At 51.5% G+C, this 20898-nt stretch overlaps 2 protein-coding genes across 3 annotated transcripts in view; both read right to left on the bottom strand.

Annotated features, from left to right (window-relative positions):
* Nucleotides 1-1978: 1978 nt before the first annotated feature.
* DMWD (DM1 locus, WD repeat containing) lies at nucleotides 1979-8398 on the bottom strand. Of its 2 annotated transcripts, XM_020979819.2 has the most exons (4): nucleotides 7897-8397; nucleotides 5671-5853; nucleotides 3243-4463; nucleotides 1979-2427 (listed from the first exon to the last, which is right to left on the bottom strand). In XM_020979819.2, the coding sequence occupies exons 1-4, from the start codon at nucleotides 8359-8361 to the stop codon at nucleotides 2380-2382; spliced, it is 1917 nt and encodes a 638-aa protein (XP_020835478.1). In that variant the 5' UTR covers nucleotides 8362-8397; the 3' UTR covers nucleotides 1979-2379. The 2 variants fall into 2 exon arrangements, with proteins under 2 accessions (XP_020835478.1, XP_078001986.1); XM_078145860.1 differs by lacking the exon at nucleotides 1979-2427 and having other exon boundaries at nucleotides 2628-4463; nucleotides 7897-8398.
* A 900-nt stretch (nucleotides 8399-9298) lies between these two features.
* RSPH6A (radial spoke head 6 homolog A) overlaps nucleotides 9299-20898 on the bottom strand; it is a 46832-nt gene continuing 35232 nt past the window's right edge. The window contains exons 5-6 of the mRNA XM_020979774.1: nucleotides 11030-11147; nucleotides 9299-9540 (exon numbers count right to left, since the gene is read on the bottom strand). Coding sequence (XP_020835433.1) covers nucleotides 9303-9540; nucleotides 11030-11147 — 356 coding nt within the window. The 3' untranslated portion in view covers nucleotides 9299-9302. The remainder of the gene's footprint in view (nucleotides 9541-11029; nucleotides 11148-20898) is intronic.

Below are 20898 nucleotides of genomic sequence, written 5' to 3'. Positions count from 1 at the left end.
CTCTGAGGCCCCATCCACTAGTTTTTTGGACACTAGCCCTGGGGGCCAGGGGGTGGGGACCAGCTACATTCCTCCCAGCTCAGATTAGAAACAGAAACATCTGGGGGGGAGGGAGGGGTGTTGCTCCCCAGAGCCAGCCCTGGAGAAGAAGAGGAGTGAAAAGCTGGCCTGGGGGAGGGGGGAAGAGAGGAAGTCAGGAAAGAGACCAGGAGTTTTCATTCATCCCTGCCTCCCCACTCCTCATGGCACTGAGCCCGAGGAGTAACTTGTTATTACCACCCCCCCCAATACTTCCTTTGACAGATTTTGGGGCAATTTAGAGATTTGTGGCAGAGTTTAAAGGAGGCCCCAGTGCAGCTCAGTCACTGATCTGTGACCTTGTCCAGGTTACTGGTCTTTTCTAGGACTTAGTTTCCCCACCTGCAAAACAAGGGGAATTGGCCCAGACTCCATCTGATCTCCCTTCTAGCTCTGAAAGTCTCTGTTCTGAGGTCCCTCTAAGCTTTAATATTCTCTTCGTAATGAACAAAGATTTTTTTTTTAACTTTTGAGGCGTTTGGGGTTAAGTGACTTGCCCAGGGTCACACAGCTAGTATGTGTCACTGCTTGGTCTGCGGTCGGATTTGAACTCGGGTCTTCCTGACTTCGGGGCCGGTGCTCTATCCACTGCGCCATCTAGCTGCTCCCAAAGATCTATTTTCTCTCCCCCAAAATTGGAGGAAAACAAAACCCTTGTAATAAATATGGGGCTTAGGCCCCATCTACCTTCTCTGTTCAGCCATTGGAGGTCTACCTATTCTCTCTCTCAAGACGCCCTTGAGCCCATCAATGACCTGTCAAAACAAAACCAGGTCCCACTGAGGTCATCCACTGAGGGCCTCTGCCCCGAGCCTCTCTTGCTCAGTCTACACCATGTAAGCTGCTGGTCTTCCTCTCACAGTCCAAAGTCTGGATCCATATACTTCAGTGGAAGGTGATTGCTCCAAAGCTACTGGGCAGCTCTTGACAGGCCAACCCGTCAGTCTCGTGAGTCCTTGACCTCTGACTGCTGACCTCCCATTCCATATTAAAAGCCTTTCTTCTCTTGAGGCCTTTGTGACACAGCTCTCTCTCCGGGTCAGGATGTTCCTTCAGCATTCTTAGCGGGATCTTCACCTGGGTCATATCCGTGAACCACAGGTGCCCCCCACTGCTCTGGCCTACGGCCTCTCCTCCCCTTCCTATGTGATCCCACTTGGCGAGCTCCTCAGGGCCTTTAGATTGGGAGCTCCTTGAGGTCAGGGGCTGTCTTTGTATCACCAGCATTAGCTCCACGCCTGGCACATAGTAGGAGCTTAATAAATGCTTACTGAATGGAATGAATCCCAGACCTAACTCCTCAGCTCTGGTCTCCCATCACCACCCGCCTTGGACATTTCAAACAGATGACAGGCAGGCACCTCCAGCTCCTCATGGGTAGACTATATCTTTCGGCTCCACCAGCCCCTTCCTCTCCTTGGGGGCTCCTGCCACACTCGCCCTCCATCATAGTGGTGCAGTAGGCTCTCCCTGCCTCAATCTCCCCTCACCGCAACTGGGCCTCTACAGACTCCAGCAGGATGAATAGCTTCATAAATGCCTGCGTGCCTGATGGCTCTGTTGGAAGGGCCCTCCCAGCTCCGACATTCTGGGTTCTAAGGTCCCTTCTGGCTCTGATGTTCTGGGCTGCAGACGAGGGGAGCTGAATGGGGAGTTAAAGGGGGAAGTGAGGGCGAGATCAAGCCCCAATGCGCCAGCACTGTTCTGGCTGTGTGACAATGCCAACCTTGGCCTCAATTTCCCCACTTGTAAAGGGGTGGAGGTGCTGCCAGGCTCCACTCTTTCTAAGGTCTAATGTTTCATGTTCCTCCACAGCCTTGGACAAAAATACGGCAGGAAGACCAGCTGCTCTCCCCACCCTAACCCCCAACCACGAGACAGAAGAGAGGCCAACAGCCCAGACTGTAAAAACAAGGAGCGTTTACTATAAATAAGAGGTTGAAGGAGTGGGGGGAGGCAGAGACACTGGGGTTTCCATAATTTATAACACTCGTCAGGGGCCTCCCCCCGTCCCTGCCAGAGGGGGATCAGTGCAAAGAGCCAAAGTAGAAGGGAAGGCGAGGGGCCGGCACATGCAGGGGAGCGAGGGGGGTAACACTGACCGTGTACAAGCAGGGAAGAACACTGGGCCCCACATCCCACAGGCCAGACCAGGGATGCCCCTGGTGTTGTGCAAGGCCCGAGGGAGGGCAGGGGGGCTCCTTCCACTGTTAGTCTCATTAATACATTAAGGGGGATTAGGATGGAGCAGACAGGACACGGACCAGGAGGCTGAGGCGGGAGTGGCCGAATCCACGAGCTTCATACCACAGTGCCGCTGGGGGAGTTGGCAGGCTGGGAGGAGAGGCCCTGCAAGGAAGCCGGAAGAAGGGCATGTGGGCCGGGCAAGGAGGCCGTCACAGACCACCCACCTCCAGAGGGAGGTGCCCTGCCTGTCTACAAGGCTCATCTCCCGCCTCAGTTCCCGCTGTGGTCAACGGCATGGTCCGGCCCCTCCCTTTCCAGCTCTGGTCTCTTGCACCAATCCTTCCCCCCCCCCCCCCCCCCCGGTCCATGTGCAGTCCCCACCCTGGAGAAGTGCTGAGTTTACAGGACCCATGGGGATGTGCCCCGGGCCCAACAGAGGTCTGGGGGCCTGCACCCCCAATTTTTAAAGTCTCCGCAGTTCTGACAATTATTTTAAGAAGCTGACATTCTATAAGAATGGCAGCTCACGTTCACATACCACTAGAGTTAATGAGCTTTCCTCAACCACCACACTGAGGAATGTAGCTCCAACACTTCCATTTTACAGATGAAGAAACTGAGGCTCCGAGCCACGAGCAGACTCGTGAGTTAGTGAGTCAGTCCTGGAGCACCCTGCCCTCCCTCCCTCCCACTGGCGTCCTTCCACAATGCCAGGACCCTGATACCCATTCTTCTAACACGCTGACATTTCAGGCACGGAATACCTCTTCTCTGCAGATTGCGGCATCCCAGGGCTACGGGACTCCAATGGCTGATGATTATTCCTACAGCTTCTTTCCCTTCCCACCCCTCCCTCCCCCTCCCTGAGGATCTCCGAGCACTCAGTCTGCAGAGCAGAGCCCAGCAGGAGAGGAGGCAGGCGCCCGGCCCGACTCTGGGGCCAAGGGGGGCTCCCCCACGGCCCCCGGGGTACTCACAGCTTTGCCAGGCCGGGCCCAGGTGCAGATGAGACCCTCCTGGCAGGCGGTGATGATGCAGTCCTCCAAGAACAGGAGGACTGTGAGGCGCTCCTGGGCAATCTTCTTGCACACCAGAGGCTCGAGCAGGGGCACCTCGTGGATCCGAGGGCACAGGGCCGTGCCCAGCACCTTGGCCGGGTCCAGGCGGCCCCTGGGGGCCGGCCCGCTCAGCTTGTCTCCACTGCTCCCGCCGCCTCCACCGCGGCTGATGTTGCCCAGGCTGTGGTAACGCTTGTGTTCTTTGTCAGCGCCCTTGTCACGGCGCTCCTGGAGGGTCAGCGTGGCAAACTTGCCAATGCCGAAGGGGGTCCCAGGCTCCGTCACCCCGCCTGTGCTTGCCCCAGCCCCCTTTCCGCTCACTGCCGGGTGGGGGAGGCTGTTGGAGCGGGACAGAGATCGGGGAAGGGGCCCCGGGGTGACGGGCGCAGCCTCCGTGCTGCCACCGCCGCCACCACCGCTGCCGGCCAGGGCCCGGGGCCGGGCCAGCGGGGGCCGGGGGTAGAGCACATCCTCCGTCAGGTCCCACAGGCAGAACTGTGTGTCCTGGCCGGCCGAGCCAAAGCGGTAAGTGACGGCTGGGGGAGGCAGTCGGGGCAAGGAGCCTGCCTCCCTCTCACTCCCACCGCTCGTCCCCTCCTCCTCTGGCTCTTCCTCGCTCCTTGTGGTATATGGATCGAAAGCCACAGCGTTGACCCAGGACTTGTGGCCGTGGCCTCTGGCCACCACTCGGGCCTCAGCGAAGGACCACACGGTGACCAGGTCATCCTCGCCCCCGGTCACCACGTAGCGCCCATCGGGGCTCCAGCACACGCAGAGCAGGCCTCCGAAGTAGCTCTTCATGAGGCCGCGCAGGAGCATGGAATCGAAGTGGAAGACGCGCAGGCAGCCATCCTGGCTCACGCAGGCCAGGTGACGCCCGTCCGGGGAGAAGGCAAACTCGTTCAGGGGGCCCTCGCCCACGGCCCACTTGGCCATCGGGTTCCGGGGCGCCTTCCCCTTGGCAGTGTAGACGGCAAAGCCCTCCCCCTGCTTGAGCAGACTGTACTGGGGCGGGGCGGGGCCACAGGGGCGAGCCACATCATACAGGTAGAGGTGGCCACTGGCGTGGGAGGCCAGGAACAGACTTTCAGACTCGGGCAGCCACTTCAGGTGGGTCACCTTGGTCTTGTCAATCAGCCTCTAAGTGGAAAAGCAGAGGGAGACAGGAGGGCCATGAGCTTGCTGCCAGGATGGGGCAGTGAGTGCAGTGGAGGGAGCCCTGGATTCGGGGTCCAAGGCCCAAGGCCCAGAGCGTGGCTCTGGTGCCCAGTTCCCGCCCCTCTCTGAGCCTCACCACCCAACGTGCTGCAGAGGGAGCCCAGAAAGGGCTGTTGGGACTCTCGGCTCCAAATGTCAGGTTCTCTCCACTGGGATCCCAGTTGAGGTCACAGACCTCAAGCTGCTAACCTGCCTGCCCTCACTGCAGAACTGTCTCATCTAGCTCCCTGTCTTATCTGATGGCCTCTCTTCATCACTTCCTTGGTCTGCCTGGCACTGCCTGTCCCTTCCGATACTGGAGGAGGGGGGAGGAGCCGGTGGGAGCTCAAAACTAGAGCTCAGGCCATCCATTCTTCTGATGCCAGCTCTCTGGGCCTCAGTTTCCTAAACTGTTGAGTGAGAAGGCTGGATGGGCTGTGCTAACTCTAAGAAGCAGCCTCTGGCCTCAGCATGGGCAGCAGGGCAGTGCCAGGGGGCAGGAGCTGGCAGTCAGATGGCCTAGACCTGGCACACTATCTGTGCCATCTCGGCAAGTTCTTCATCTCTGGGCTTCAGGAACCACCCCCGTCAAACAGGGCAGAAGGTCCCTGACTGGCCTCACTCCCTGGGATAATGTCAGAATCACAGGAGATAATGGCCACGAAAATGATCTGCAAGTACAAACAGGAAACCCTTTTATTGGGCAACTCTGATTTCCTCAGTTTCTCCAAATGGTAAAATCAGAAAGAATGGAAAAGCTTTTCTCCCAGCCCTGACATTCCCCGTTCTAAAGGCCCTCCCAGCCCTGACATTCCCTGTTCTAAGGGCCCTCCCAGCCCGAACATTCCCTGTCCTAAGGGCCCTCCCAGCCCTGACATTCCCTGTTCTAAAGGCCCTCCCAGCCCTGACATTCTCTGTTCTAAAGGCCCTCCCAGCCCTGACATCCCCCTGTACTCAGGCCCCTCCCAGCCCTGACCTGCCCTGACCTCCCCTGTCCTAAGGTCCCTCCCACCTCTGACATTCCCTGTTCTAAGGGCCCTCCCAGCCCTGACATCCCCTGTTCTCAGACAGTCTGTTAAATCATTCCTGTCTCTCGCCCCCACCCTGGCCAGGCTCCAGTGTGCTCCCCATCAGGCCCCCTCTCAGTCACCTCCTCATTGAAGAGTTTGCTGGTGTCCTTCTTGATCAGGTCCAGGTACTGCACCTGGCCGGCTGAGAAGCCCACCAGCAGGGAGATGGTCTCGGTGGCCGCTGTGTACTGGTTGAAGTCATGACAAGTGGGCTGGGTGCCCTTGTAGATCCGCTTGTCAATGGGCTTGTTGAGGTCTATGGACTTTGGGTGGGGGGGAGGGAAAGAAGGGTGGTGAGTGACACCCAGCCAGTGAGGCTGAGGCACAAACAGGCCAGCTCCCCAGGGCAGAGTCAGGGAGAGTGGCTGGCCCTGGCCCTCCCTCTGGCTCCCCTCTTGTCCCTGCCCAGCCTCTCTGAACCCTGAGGTGCCTTCAAAGCTCAGCTATCCCATCTCCTTCCTGTCAGGGGCCTGTCCTGATCTGCCTGGCGGCTCATACCACGCCCCCCTCCAATCTCCTGCACTTATACGCGGTTGTCTCCGACCACATGCAAACTTCTGGGGGGGCCGGGAGTGTTTCATCTGGATCCCTCCATCCCCAGTGCACAGCTCGGGGTCTGACAGGCTCCTGATGAATGCCTGAGGGCAAGGAGGTCTGCTGCTGACCAGTGCTGAACCTGGGGCCTCCACGACCCTCTCGCTTCTCCCTGCCTGGGAGCAGGGCTGGACATAGCTCCCCAGGGCCCCCCCTTTCTGCTGACGCCTCCACACTCACATCTCAGAGGTTCTCTTTCCTCACCCCTGGGTTCTGCTGGCTACCATGCCTTCTGGATGCAGCTGCTGACCCACTGAATTTCTTCCCGCCTCTAACTCCCAGACTTTCTAAAGGGCTGGAGCATGTCTGGTGAGCTCCACACCGCTTTGCTTCCTTTTTCTCTTTCCACTCCTCTCCTGTCTGGGCCATCAGAGCCTCCACGTCCACTGACACGGCTCTCCCTCTCATCTCCCATTGCTGAACTCCCCCAAAAAAAGCAACAGGGCTTGGGGCTTGGCCAAGTTCAAGGCCACTTACTACCTGTGGCACCAGACTAGGCTGGGGTCAATAAGGAAGTTGACCCCTATGGTCTCTAAAGTTCCTGCCAGCTCAGAAGCTGCAGAAATTCTGCTCCTGACAAAGTGGCCCTTGAGTCAATGCAGAGCCCCCTCATCCCCACAGATTGATCCCTTCCAATCCCCTGCCCATCCTGCCTTCCCTAGCAGGGGGAATGCTGTCCTTCTCCTCCCACGAGCACACGCCCCTCTGTCCACAGCATCAGCCCCATGAGGCTGGTACCACAGCCGCCCGAACCTCCTTCCTTTCCATCTTCCTTCCCTTAAATCCCATCTACCACCAGGCCTTCATTTACCCTGAAGCAGCACTAGGCCTCACCCCTTTCTCTGTCCTGGGCTACCTTTTCCGTTGGAAGCATTCTCGCAGCCTGGACATTCTACAGTGTGGCTAGAACCCTGGCCCAGAGTCTGGAAGAGCTAAGTGAAAATTCAGCCTGAGACACCTCCTAGCTGTGTGAGTCTGAGGAATTCATCTAACCTCTGTTTGCCTCACCTGTAAAATGGGGATAATCACATCCATGTCCCAAGGTGGTCAGGAGAACCAAATGAGACAATATTTGTAAAGCACTTACTTTGCAAGCCTTGGAGAGTGAATAAATGCTGGCTTTTATTACGATGTTTGCATATTCTAATGTTCTAACGTTACTGCTAATGTTCTTTGACCCAGAGATTCCATTTTTTAAACTCTAAAATTCTGAATTCTACAGCTTCTGCTAAGGAGCACTGTATTTTCTCAGTGTCAATACTCCCAAGTCCTCTAGATGCCCCCCCCTAATGTTTTAGAGCCCAGGACCCCTCCCTGCCAGCACCCCGAGATTCTGGTGCCACTCCTCTAAAACCCTACTCCCCCCTTTCCTCCCTCTACCTTCCCTCTCCATGCTCTCCTCCTCCCCACTTCATCCTCCTGCCATCTTCCCTCCCCCTCCATTCTTCCCCCTCCTTGCCCTCCCCACCCCCATCTCCCTCATCCTCCCCCTCTCTATTCTCTCCCCCCCATTCTCTCCCTCCCCTCCATCCTCCTCCTCTCCCTCTCCATCCTCCCTTATCCTTCCCCTCCCTTCCATCCTCCTCCCTCTTCCCTCTCTATTATCCCCCTCCCTTCCAACCTCCCCCTTTCCATCTTCCCCCTCCCCTCCATCCTCTCCCCTCCCCCTCCCCTCCCCCCTCTCTCCATCTCCTCCTTCCTCCGTCGCTCACCCGGTGGCTGCCTCGGCGCCCGGAACCTCCGGGGTAGAAGTAGAGCTCTCGGCCCAGGTTGAAGCAGACGCGATCGCCAGCTGCCGGGGGCGGCCCGGCGGGCTCCCCGGAGGCGGCGGCGGCGGCGGAAGCGTCGGGTTCGCCCAGGCGCACGAGGCTCAGGCGCACGGCGGGCAGCGCCGGCCCCGGCCCGGGCGGGGAGGGGGTCCCGGTGGCGGCAGCGGCGGCGGCGGAGCCTGGGGCGGCGGGGGCTGGGCCGGGGGCTGGGCCTGGGGCCGCGACCGGGGCCGCGCAGGAGGCGTTGGAGGCCGCGCCGGGGGCCGGGGCCGGACCCGCCCGCCGGGCTGCGCCCTCGGCGCCGGGCAGCAGCTTGTAGAAGCCCTCGCGCGTCCGGAACTGCGACTTGATCTCGGCGCAGTCGCCCAGAGCCCCCGCGCCCGTACCGCCCTCCGCGCCCGCCGCCATCTTGGGCCTGGCGCCCCTCCGCGCCCCCGGCCCACCGCCCCCGACGCCGCTTCCGCCAGAGGCCCCGCCTCCCGCCGGAAGGGGCGGTGTGTCGCCCAGGCAACCGCCTACCGGTTGGGGGAGAGGCGCAGCTTCCGGTGGATTGATTGAAGTAGATTGGTCAAAGGGCGGGGCCAGGCAAGGAGGCCCCTCAAGGCGTCGTCCCGGCAATGAGATCCCGATTGGGGGAAAATGTTAGGGGTGGGGCGCCGGGTGAAGGGGTGGGGGAAGAGCAGCTGTTGTCTTGGTAACCGGTTGCCCATTTGGAGAAGAAGGGGCTACAAGGGGCTTGGAGCAGATAAGAAGGAAAAAGGCGTTGCCAGGGCAATAGTTGGCGGTTTAGGCTAGCCCTAGGCACCAGGAGGGGCCGTCACCACAGCAATGGCCGCGCGTTTCGGGGGCTTGACGTCGTTTTGGACGCAGGGACGGGCGTGGGGAGGGTAGAGTAGTTGCCAAAGTAACCGAACTGTGATTGGACGCGACCAAGGGGGGCGGGATCTCAGAGAGACGAGGGAGCAGGGAATGGGCGAGTCCCTAGCAACCGCGCCGCTTCCCTAACGACGGGGAGGCGGGGCAATTTCTCAACCTTCCACAGGGATGATGCTTGGGGGACGGAAGGTTTCTAGGGACACTGTGTAGAGGAGGTGGAACGAGGGCCTTATGGGAAGGACAATCAGGAAAGGCTGCGAGGGAAGGAAGGATGAGGACCCTGGGGAACGGATCCTGAAGACACAGATCTCCCGGGGCCTCGCTTGGGCCTGGGGGAGGCCAAGCCAGATCCCTAAGCAGGCCAGCTCCATGGGGGGAATGGTATTTTTAAAGGAAAACACCCCACTCTTCTCCAATGTAGAAAATAAATAATTAAGCAGATAAATATTCACAAAGTAAAAAATCCCCTCCCCTTAGTCATCGGCATCCTCATCCTCTTCATCCTCCTCATCTTCCTCCTCCTCCTCGGCTGCTGCCAGGGCCTGCTCCTGGGCAGCCTTCAGGGCCTGCTCCTCTTCCACAGTGGGGTCAGCCATCTCCATGGTCTCAGGCCCAATGACGTACTCCGTCTGCACCGCTGGTGGCAGGGTGGGGTTGAAGTTCTCCTGGCTGTACTTGTGACCCCAGCCGATGTAGATGTTCTCAAACTTCCTGAGAGGGGGTGAAGGAGGACACTTTCCATGGCTCTGTGAAGCTTTGGATCATAGGACCCCAAGGGACCTTACACATGATCTAGTCTAGGCTTCCCATTCCACCCGGGAAGAAAGTATGACATAATGGAGGGCACCCTGCTGGGAACCAGCTGTGTGACCCTGGGCAAGTGACTACCCCTAGCTGGGCTCTAATCTCTTCATCAGTGAAACCAGAGGGCTGGATTATCTTTAAGGAGCCTTCCAGCTATGATAATAATGATAGCTGGGCAGCACAATGCAGAGAGCGCTGGCCCAGGAGTCAGGAGGACCTGAGTTCAAATATGACCTCAGACACTTACTAGCTGTGTGACCCTGGGCAAGTCTCAAAAAAAAAAAAAGTAGTAATAATAAAGATGGCTAGCATTCTACAGGCTTTAAGGTTTGCAAAGAACTGTGCAAATAAGATCTCATTTGAGCCTTACAACAAGCCCAGGAGGTTGGTGCTGGTGCCCCCATTTTACAGAAGAGGAAATTGAGGCAAGCAGCAATTCAGTGATTTGCCCAGGGTCACATAGGTAGGAAATATCTGGGGCTCCATCCACTATACCACCAGCTGCCTTACAGATCTATGATCCCAAGAAATTGAGGCCCAGAGAGAAGGGCCTGGCCTAAGGTAACCCAGCAGTGGTCAGCCACACAGCCAAGATGTGAAACCAACTCCAAAGTAGGCTTCTGTTCTGCTATATCTCACTGCCTACTCTGAGCCTTGGCTGTCACTGTTCTTAAAGTCTGGAAGACCTTCTCTAGCTTTTCAAGATCCAGCCTGAGTCAGGCCTCCTTTGTGAAATTTTCCTCTGACTCACCTGTACTGTTTTCTAGTATTCCCTGTTCTAAAGCCCCTCCCAGCCCTAACCTTCCCTGTTCTAAGGCCCCTCCCAGCCCTGACATCCCCTGTTCTAAGGCCCTCCCAGCCCTGACATCCCCTGTTCTAAGGCCCCTCCCAGCCCTGACATCCCCTGTTCTAAGGCCCTCCCAGCCCTGACATCCCCTGTTCTAAGGCCCTCCCAGCCCTTACATCCCCTGTTCTAAGGGTTAAGGTTAGGGTTGGGCGCATTTAGGGTTAGGGTTAGAGTCGGAGTCAGAGGGTTGTCTCTCTTCACACTGCTCTAAGAGCCTCCCTGACTGTCCTCCAGCCAGCCCAGGCCCTGCTTGCCCTCAAAGAACCATGGCATGTCCAGGTCTAAGAAACCTTGCAGACTGTCCAGTTGAGCCCATTCGTTATTCATAGGGGAAAACTGAGGTTAGTCAAAGACCCCAGAACAGGTGTGAAGAACCTTTGAGCTGAGCCCACGTGGCCCTCTAGGTCCTCAAGTACGGCCCTTTGACTGAATCTACTTCAGGTCCCCATCCCTGCCCCACAGTAAGTCAATGGTGCTGGCAGCCTCGCAGCCCCACTTTGTCCTCTGTCTTCCTGGAGAAGTTTCAGGGGGAACCTCTGAACCCCTTACCTGCCAATGGCATAAGCATAGGCCCCAGGCCACAGGTTGGATCGAATCATGGCCACCGAGTATTGAGGGCAGAGGGGGCAGGAGAGGCGGGCTGTCCAGGGGGCCAACTGCAGGATTTCTGATGGGATGTAGAGATGAAGAAGGGGTCAGGCTGAAAGAAGGGCCGGCCTGGGAAGGGACGCTCCCTCCCTCCTAACCCTCCTCAGCCCAACTGACTTGGGTGATGTGGAGATAAGGAAGCTCCTGGCCCAGAAACCTTCCCTGGTCACCTGCTGTCCACAGTATCAAGTCCTGAGGGAAGCTGTCCTCCAAGGCTGGGCTCCTCTCCGTCTCCACACCGGTACCTTCTGAATCTCACTCATCCCCCGAGTCTCAATTCTCTACCTCCATCCCGCAGCTTCTGCCCTGAGCCCCAGTTCAGTAAGTTCAGCTGCTCATTGGAAACCTGGAAGTGTAGCTGGCATTTCCAACTCCACAGTGTTGAAGGCTGCATTCCTCATCTCTCCCCCTAAGTAAACCTGCTGCTCCACTTAGCTCTGAGGACCATCATCCTCCAAGTCACCCAAGCTTAGAACCTAGCAGTCAGCTTTGCTGCAGTCTCCCAGGAAGAGGCAGCCCTTCCCTAACCCAGGAGAAGCCCTCGACATGTGTCCCCAAGCCTGTGCCCCCCCACCCCCACCCCAATCACCTCCACGATCTTGTACTTTCAATCATTTCTTTCTCTCCCCCCTCTTCCATATTCCTCTCTCCTGGCTCTTTCCCTGGTGCTACAAGCATTCCTGTCCTCTTCAAAGGCTTCCCAGGTCTTAACAGCAGGAACACCACAGATTCACCCACCACTTCTCAACTCTTTCCAGGCAAGTCAGGCTTTTGATCTCACCACTGAAGAGGAGTGTTCTCTCCCAATTAATTCCCTCCACTAATTATCATTCAACTGCTAAATCTCATAACCTTTCTCTTTTCCCATCTTTCTCGACCCCTCAACAGCTCTCTCAACACTGCCAATCAATTCAATTCCACTACCTTCTATGTACAAGGCCCTGCTGGGAAAGATGAAAAAGGCAAAACCCTCTCTGCTCTCTAGGAATGGGGGAAAGGTGATGGATCATTTATTAAGCCAGGCACTGTGCTAAGTGCTTTTTACACGTGTGTCTCATTAATCTCACATTTAATCATGGGAGGTCGGTGCTATTATTCTTGTCATTTTACAGTTGAGGAAATTGAGGCAGACAGATGTGAAATGACTTGTCTAGGGTCACATAGCTAGGATGTGCTTGTGGCTGAATTGGAACTCAGGTCTTCCTGATTCCAGGCCCAGTGTTCTCTCCCCTGTTCCTCCCTAGCTAGGAAAATCAGTATCAAACCATAGAGTAAGGCCTCCCCTTCTTTCTTCTCCCAATTCTTCCCAAGTAAACTGAGACTGATTCCAAAGCTTATTCTGTTCTGCAAAGTACCTGTCTGATTTCTTTGGAAGTATTTTGAATTCCTCCTGCCAATGAGATAAACCTGATTGGCCCACCCGCTGTATGCCTGTATCTTGCCTTATTTGTGAGTGGGGGGTGGCAATAGGGAGGATTAGGGTTCAGATATTGATTTACAGGAAGGACCAGGTTTGAGGGCTGGTCCCCCATTGTGACCATCTTTCCCTTGGCTGAGTTAAAAAGAGAGAGAATCTTGTGGTTTTTATGACTAATAATTGCATATACTTCCCCAAAGGCAGAGCTAAATCACATCTGGGCCTTTTCTTTCCCTTGCTCTGGACTGAAAAACAAGACAGAACACTATTTTTACTGTCTGAGGCAAGGTGGGAACTCTCAGGACAAATGCCCTAATCACTCCTCCTTCCTTCCTCCAGTCCAAGCCTAGAGAAAGGGTTGGAGCTGGAGTTGACTCAGGGACTAGGAAACAGGAACTGCCTGATGGGGAGAGAAAAGACGTGGCTGGTCAGCCAGCAAGGCCCCCACTCCTTTCCCGAATCTCCTTCCACCTCCCACCTCCACGCTTCTGCCCAGTCAAGCGCAGGTGGTGGCACTGATTAATCTGCTTGTGTGCTGTATCTGTCTCCTAGAAGAGTGGAGCAATTAGTGAATGCAGTGAATGATCCCTCATTAGACTTGCACTTGCGAAGACCTGGGTTCAAATCCAGCCTCTCATATGTACAGGTTGTATATGACTCCAAGAGGAGTTACATGGAGGAGTTGGACCAGAAAACCCCCAGCTCTCATCCTCCGATTCCAAGAGACTAGCCCAAGCCAAGGCCTGGCTACGCTTTAGGAAAAGGTGGGAGCTACAGGAGCCAGGCTGTTCCTGTTCTTGCATACCCAAAGGGCATCAGAGCTCACTCAGACCCTCAAGGTCAGGGGGACCTGGCAGCTGGATACTGACGCATCATCTTCTGCTGAGGCCATCCTGGGAGTAGCTGCTCCAGCCCTGAGTCTTTCTGGAGAACTAACCTTAAAGTCAAGAAGATCTGCCTCTGGCACATATTGGCTGTGTTGCCCTGGACAAGTCATTTTACCTCTAAGTGATCTAGGCAACTCTCTGAGACTATACAAGTTGTTGAGAAAGTACCAGTCTCCATTAGTAGAGGGAATTCCTTGTACCGTTGAAATCACAGGTCCAGTGCCCATCCCTGACCTTATGTATTGGAAAGGGGAAGGGTTTGGTCCCTCCTCCCCACCACTCACCTCAGGCAACCTAGGAGATGAAATCACAGGAAAGGATAGAAAATGGGGGTAATGAGGTATTAATGTGTTAAACCCATATCTACACTCTGTTATCCCCTTGTGAAGCGTGAAGTAGTCTTCCTGATGGACATATAGTTTGCCCTAGGCTGGCCAAGCACGAGCCACCACGCTGGTAGTCGCGAAAGAGCACACTTGTCAGCCTGGAGAGATAGTGAAGGCAGAAAGCAGCTTTGCGGTGCCTGGTCCCTGTATTTAAACTGAGCAAAGGTGGTGAGGGGGAAGAGGAGAGGAGAGAGGCAAAAAGAAGAGGAGGGAGGGGTGAGGAGAAGGGAAGAGAGGGGAGGGGAGGAGAAAGAGAGGAGAGAGAGGGAGAGTTCAAGAGAGAGAAGCCATGGAGTTGACTCCAAGGAGTGTGAACTCTGGCAGCAGAAAAAAGAGCCAGCCATGGATTCAAGAGACAATGCTCCCCAGCACTGGGGAGTTAAGCTGATGAGAGGAGAAGGCCTCGGGAGCCCACCTGAATGGCCTGCCCAGCAGAGATGCGGCACTCAGCAGGAGGCAGTGTGAGGAGACCACAAGAGGAGAAAGGGCATTGGCTCCCTGCACTACCAGAGGTATGAGTCAACCAGCATGCTCTAAGCTGGTTGCCTCTCTTCCTCCTGCTGCTCTGTGTATTGGGAGAGTGTACTTCAGGTTTGGGGAGGGGCAGGCATGTTGTGTAGCTCCTTTTAAAAAATGGTGCCATCTTAGTAGACGTCTTTGCTTTGAGATAATTGTGTCTGCTGCCTATTAAAAGGAAGCACCCCAGTGGGGGCCTACGCATCCTTGGAGTGCAAACCCACACAGTATCAGAGAGGGCGCTACACAAATGGTGTCCCGATTTCTTGTATGTTTTACAGCATTTCATTACTGAAGATAATTCTATACTCATCTGTAACATGGGGACAATCATAGCACCTATCTCCTAGGGTGGTTTTGAGGATCAAATGAGTTAACGTAAGAAAAGTGCTTTGAAAATCTCCAAGTGTTATAAAGTTCCAGCTATGATATTTGAATTATTGCTTCACTGGGTACAATTTTAACAAGAATTTGAACATGATGGAAAAGTCAGAACTTTAAAAACACATTATGTCATCATGTTCAGAATGGAAACATACTAACGACTTTTAATTTTAGGAATAAACCATGAGTTTCAAAATAGGAACACTGGAGAGGCAGAGGCAAGATGGAGGAGAAAAGGCAGAGACTTGCCTGACCTCTCCCCAATTCCCCTCCAAACAACTTTAAATAATGCCTCAGAATGAATTCTGGAGTGGTGGAACCCACAAAAGGATGGGGTGAAACAATTTTTTAAGCCCGAGACAACCTAGAGAGTCTGCAGGAAAGGTCTGCTGTACTGGGGGTAAGAGTGGAACTCCTCAGCAAACCAGCAGCAGGCCTTAGGGTATGACTAAATTGGGGGGCTGCAGCTGCTTCCAGAGCTCTCCGCCCACCGATGGTACGGAAGTCAGAAGACCGGTCAGAAGGAGATTACAGGGATTCCAGTGCCTTTGCTGGCACTGAGTGCAGGACTCTATTACACTGCCCATACTTGGATCTGGGTCACAATCTTGGGTCACAGTCCCAGGGTGAGGAGGAGAAGTTATGGCCACAGGGCAGCGGGAACCCTGGCCACAGTTCCAGGGTGGAAAAGCGTGCTTGTGGTTACTCACAGACCAGAGCAGAGGCCGGAAGAGCAGTGACCACACCTCTCCTTGAATCATACAACTTCAGAAGAACTGAAAACTTATAGACCCCTAGAACTAGCTCTGAACACAGTTGTACAAAAACCCTGAAGTTTGGGATGGTGCCCCCTCTTCCACAGGAGCACAGCCCAACTTTAACCTAAAGTTAAAAGTCAAGAAACAGGCTAGAAAAATGAGCAAACAAGAGCAACGAAAGAACTTGACCATAGAAAGTTACTGTGGTGACAGGGAAGATCAAAACATAAACTCGGATGAAGACTGCAAAGGCAAAACTGCTACATGTCTAAGGCCCAAAAAGAATTCCTGCAAGAGCTCAAAAAGGAATTTTAAAATCAAATAAGAGAGGTAGAGGAAAAATTGGGAAGAGAAATGAGAGTGACTCAAGAAAATAATGAAAAAGGGGCAGCTAGGTGGAACAGTGGATAGAGCTCCAGCCTTGGAGTCAGAAGGACCTGAGTTCAAATCCAGCCTCAGACACTTGATACTTTCTACCATAGGCAAGTCACCTAACCCCGACTGCCTCACCAAAAAAAAGAAAAGAAAAGAAAAAGAAAAAGATAATAATGAAGAAAAAGTCAACAGCTTGGTAAAGGAGGCATAAAAAATACTGAAGAAAATAACACCTTAAAAACCAGAATCGGCCAAACAGAGAAAGATATACAAAAATTCACTGAAGAGAACTGTTTAACAAGCAGAATTGGCCACATGTAAAAGGGGGTACAAAAGCTCACTGAAGAAAGTAATTCCTTAAAAATTAGAATTGGAAATGTGGAAGCTAATGACTCCATGAAACATCAGGAATCAATCAAACAAAATCAAAAGAAGAAAAAAATAGAAGAAAACGTGAAGCATCTCATTGGAAAAGCAACTGACTAGAAAATGGATCCAAAAGAGAAAATGTAAGTCTTGGACTACCTGAAACCCATGATCAGAAAAAGAGCCTAGACATCATCCTTTAAGAAACTATCAAAGAAAACTGCCTGCTATTTGGTAAAATAGAAATGGAAAGCATCCACCAATCACCTCCTGAAAGAGATCCCCAAGAGAAAGCTCTTAGGAATATTACAGCCAATTTCCAGAACTCCCAGGTCGAGGAGAAAATACTGCAAGCAGCCAAAAAGAAACAGTCAAATACTGTGTAGCCACAGTCAAGATTACACAGGATTTAGCAGCTTCTACATTAAAGTCTAAGAAGACTGGGGATATGATACTCCAGAAGGCAAAGGAACTAGGATTACAACCAAGAATCACCTAAGCAAAACTGAGTATAATCCTTCAGGGGGAAAACTGATATTTAATGAAATAGAGACTTTCAAGCACTCCTGATGAAAAGATCAGAGCTGAATAGAAAATTTGAATTTGAAAATTGAAATTTGAAAAAAAAAGAAACAAGACTTAACAGAAGCATTAAAAAGGTAAACAGGAATGATGAGTGAAATGAGCAGAACCAGGAGAACGTTGTACACGGTAACAGCCACATCGTGCAATGACTAACTTTGATAGACCTAGCTCTTCTCAGCAATGCAAGGATCTAAGACATCTCCAAAGGCCTCATGGTGGAAAATACTATCCATATCCAAAGAAAGAACTATGGAGTTTGAAGTGCTCTTTTTTTCTTCTGTTTTGTTTCCTCTTTCTGGTGGTTCCTCCAATTGGTTCTAATTCTTCCTTACAACATCACTAATGTGAAAATATGTTTAATAGGAATGTATATGTATAGCCTACATCAGATTGCATGCTGTCTTGGGGAGGGAGGTAAGGAGAGAGAGGGAGAAAAATTTGAAGCTCAGAAGCTTATGGAAGTGATTGTTGACAAAATAAATTAATAAAAAAAAGGAAAACAAACAAAAAAGATAAACAGGAAAGAGAAATTATAAGGGATTCAATAAGGTTAAACTGTTTATATCCTTACACAGAAGATGATACTTGTACCTCCTAAGAACTTCCTCATTATTAGGGCAGTTAGAAGGAATACACACAGACCAAGTGCTCAGGTGTGAGTTGAATATGATGGGATGAGATCTAAAAAAACAAAATGAAGAGGTGAAAAAGAGTACTGCACTGGGAGAAGGGGAAAGAGAGAGGTAGAATGGGGTAAATTATCTCACATAAAAGAGGCCTGAAAGAGCTTTTACAGTAGGAGAACATAAGTTCCCAAACTCATTTGGCCTACTGCCCCCTTTTAAAAAAAATTACTCAGTGCTCCCTGGAAATCTACTTTCTTTAATTCTTTAACATTTTTTAAAATTCGCATCATTTAAAAATATATAAAATATTTTTAAAATGATGCATCTTAAATTTGATGATTTATTGTAAATTTGTGGGGCTTTCCTGCATTGAAATTTTGATGACGCAATATTGCATCATGTAACCGTATAGTATCATATTATAAAAAGCATTACATGCACATATTCCTGCCAACCATGTTTGCCTACCAACACTGTTTGTTAAGACCTGTTGGTGTGTTTGACCATTGATAAATTATAACTTGCATTTTGTGTGTTTATTTGGGAAAAAAAATGTAATCACTATGAATTTAACTCTATTACACAACAGATGAAAAATGTATGAATGGTTTTTCAAAATTTTTTTTATCTTCACTTCTTTCCTTATGCTTCCACCACCTCCTTATTTTTATTCAATGTTCCCCCTGCCTAATTGCACCAGAGGCTACCAACACCTGCCCTGGATTGTTCCAGCCCCTCTCCTGACCAGGGGGCAGTATTGCCCACTTTGGGAAACTCTGCATGGAAAGAAAGATGGAGGTGGTGGTGGAAGATGCTTGAACCTTACTCTCATCAGAATTGACTCAAAGAGAGAATAAGACACACACTCAATTGTATTTACCCTACCAGAAGCAGGAGGAGAAGGGGATAAGAGCAGGTGGAGCTAATAGAAGGGAGAGTGGCTTGGGGGAGGTGATGGAAGCAAACACTTCTGACGATAAACAGGGGGGGAAATGGGATGGAGGGAAAAACACAGTAATCATAACTGTGAAAGAAATTTTACAACAAGTATCTCTAATAAAAGCCTCATTTCTCAAATATATTGAGAACTGAGTCAAATTTATAAAAATAAGAGCTACTCCCCAATTGATAAATGGTCAAAGGGATATGAACAGTTTTCAGACAAAGTAATCAAAGCTACTTATAGTCATATGAAAATACTCTAAATCACTATTGCTTAGAGAAATTCAAATTAAAACAACTCTGAGGTTACCACCTCCCACCTACCGGATTGGCTAATTATGAGATAAAAGGAAAATGATAAATGTTAGAGGGGATGTGGGAAAATTGAAACACTAATGCATTGATGGTGGATCTGTGAACTGGTCCAACCATTCTGGAGAGCAATTTGGAACTATGCCTAAAGGGCTGTAAAATTGTGCGTACTCTTTGACCCAGCAATACCACTACTAGGTTTGTATCCCAAACAGATCAAAGAAAAGGGAAAAGGACCTATTTGGTTGTTTTCTTTTTCCCAGCCAAAAACAAAGTTTTTTAAAGATCCACCATATTAGCCAGACTCTTGAGGAATCTAGGAGTCTGCAAGTATTGGCTTAGATTCTAAGAATCTGAACAGTAGCTAGATTTGAGGAATCTGAGCAGTGAGTAGATTATAAGAATCTGAGTGAAAAGGACCTATTTGTATAAGAATATTTGTAGCAGCTCTTTTTATGGTGACAAAGAATTGGAAATCAATTGGGGAATGGCTGAACATGTTATGGTATATGCTTGTGATGGAATATTACTGTGCTAAAAGAAGCGATGAGCAGGATGAGAGAGACAGACAGAGAAAGAAAGAGAAAAAGAGAGATTTCTTGTTAGCTCTCCTTCCCTTTAGACCAAGGGAAAAGAGAAAGTGAGGTGGAGATGCTCTAAGGGGTCATGTGGAATCTCAATCCCTCGTGCCTGAGACAGCACCTGCTGCTGATGGAAACTGCTTGCAGCCGGCATAGCCACTGAGCTACCAGGCATACATGTCATGAGGCTAGAGATACAGGCATCTGATAGGACCAGAGAAGGACAAGATTGACCACTGCCCCACTGCCGTGACTCTTTTTTTGGGGGCGGAGGGGGGTTAGGCAATGGGATTAAATGACTTGCCCAGGATCACACAGCTAGTAAGTGTTATGTGTCTGAGGCCGGATTTGAACTCAGGTCCTCCTGAATCCAGGGCTGGCGCTCTATCCACCGCGCCACCTCGCTGCTCCTGCCTTGCTTCTTGATGGGTTAGTGAGGAGGCAAGGACGCTCCCCTCCTTGCCTCTCCCCTATTTCTCCCCCTTTTTAAAGGAGCTGAACCTAGGCAGATTTCTGAGTTGTACAACCCTTTCCCATGACCGATGTTGGGGGCTGGGGTCTTGTACTTCATAACTGTCCCTTTGAGGCCCTGGCAGTCGGGGTTAAAGTTGTCCTCACCAGCAACAGTCTGTACAAAGATGGGGAGACAAGTGGGCAGAGTACTTTGTGAGGGGAACTCAACAGTTTTCTTTAAATTTTGCCCAGTTTAATGAATCAAAAGGCCATTAAAAGTTGATTGAATGAATGAATGAATGTACAAACATCTATTAAGTGCTTACTGTGTGCAAACCACTTCGGAGTAAAATAAGAAAGTAGAGACTGAGCCTGTTCTCAAAAAAAAACCCAAAACCATTCTAATGCGGGAGGTGAAACACTGAGGTTTTAGAGGCTGGTCAGATGGAAAGACACTGTGGCCTTCAGGTACAACAGCAAAGCAGATTGATTTTTTACTATTATATACATATAAAGGGTCCAGTTTGAGTTAGGAAATCTCCTAGATATGAGGAGCACCATTTTAATTAACTTATCATTATAAAAATCATAAGGTTTACAAGTCGTAAGGCAAAATCCTAAGCCATATGTAGCGATATGGTGGTAGTGTTGTTTTGCTTAGGGTGGTAGGCGGGCTGTCACTCTCATTGGCCCCCATTTTTGTGTATCAGGCCACTCACAGATACTCCCTCAACTCTGTTTCCCTCAGGGAATGGTTTTCCTTTCAAACAGGCCATGGGAAGAAGTTACCTAGGTACACTACTCAACCCACTCAAGAAAGCCTCCCCACAACAAAACTGCCGACTTGTTTTGCCTAGAAAGATCCACGTCTAAGTTCTCCTGGCTCTGGGAAATTGCAAAATTGAATTGGTAATTTTCTCCTAACGCCGAGCTGCCAGGCTGGAAACCTGCCCTGGTGAATATAAATTGCACTTGCAATCTTTTTTTTCTCTTCCTCTCCCTGGCTTTCTCCTCTAATAGCTTTCTCTGATGCATTTGAGTCATGAGTCACATAAATCAGTAATGCAATGGTTAACCACAATTATCTGAAAATCAGCTCGAAAGACAAGATAAGCAGGAAGTTAAACTTTGAAGAAACAGAAATAAGTTTCAGGAGCAAACAATCTTCTGAGAAGAGAGTTA

This window comes from Phascolarctos cinereus, unplaced genomic scaffold (assembly GCF_003287225.1).
Source record: "Phascolarctos cinereus isolate Bilbo 61053 unplaced genomic scaffold, phaCin_HiC Scaffold_726;HRSCAF=1367, whole genome shotgun sequence".
Taxonomy (NCBI): Eukaryota; Metazoa; Chordata; class Mammalia; order Diprotodontia; family Phascolarctidae; genus Phascolarctos; species Phascolarctos cinereus.
The sequence above is the reverse complement of the archived record's forward strand: the minus strand, read 5'-3'. Positions and strand labels throughout refer to the sequence as shown.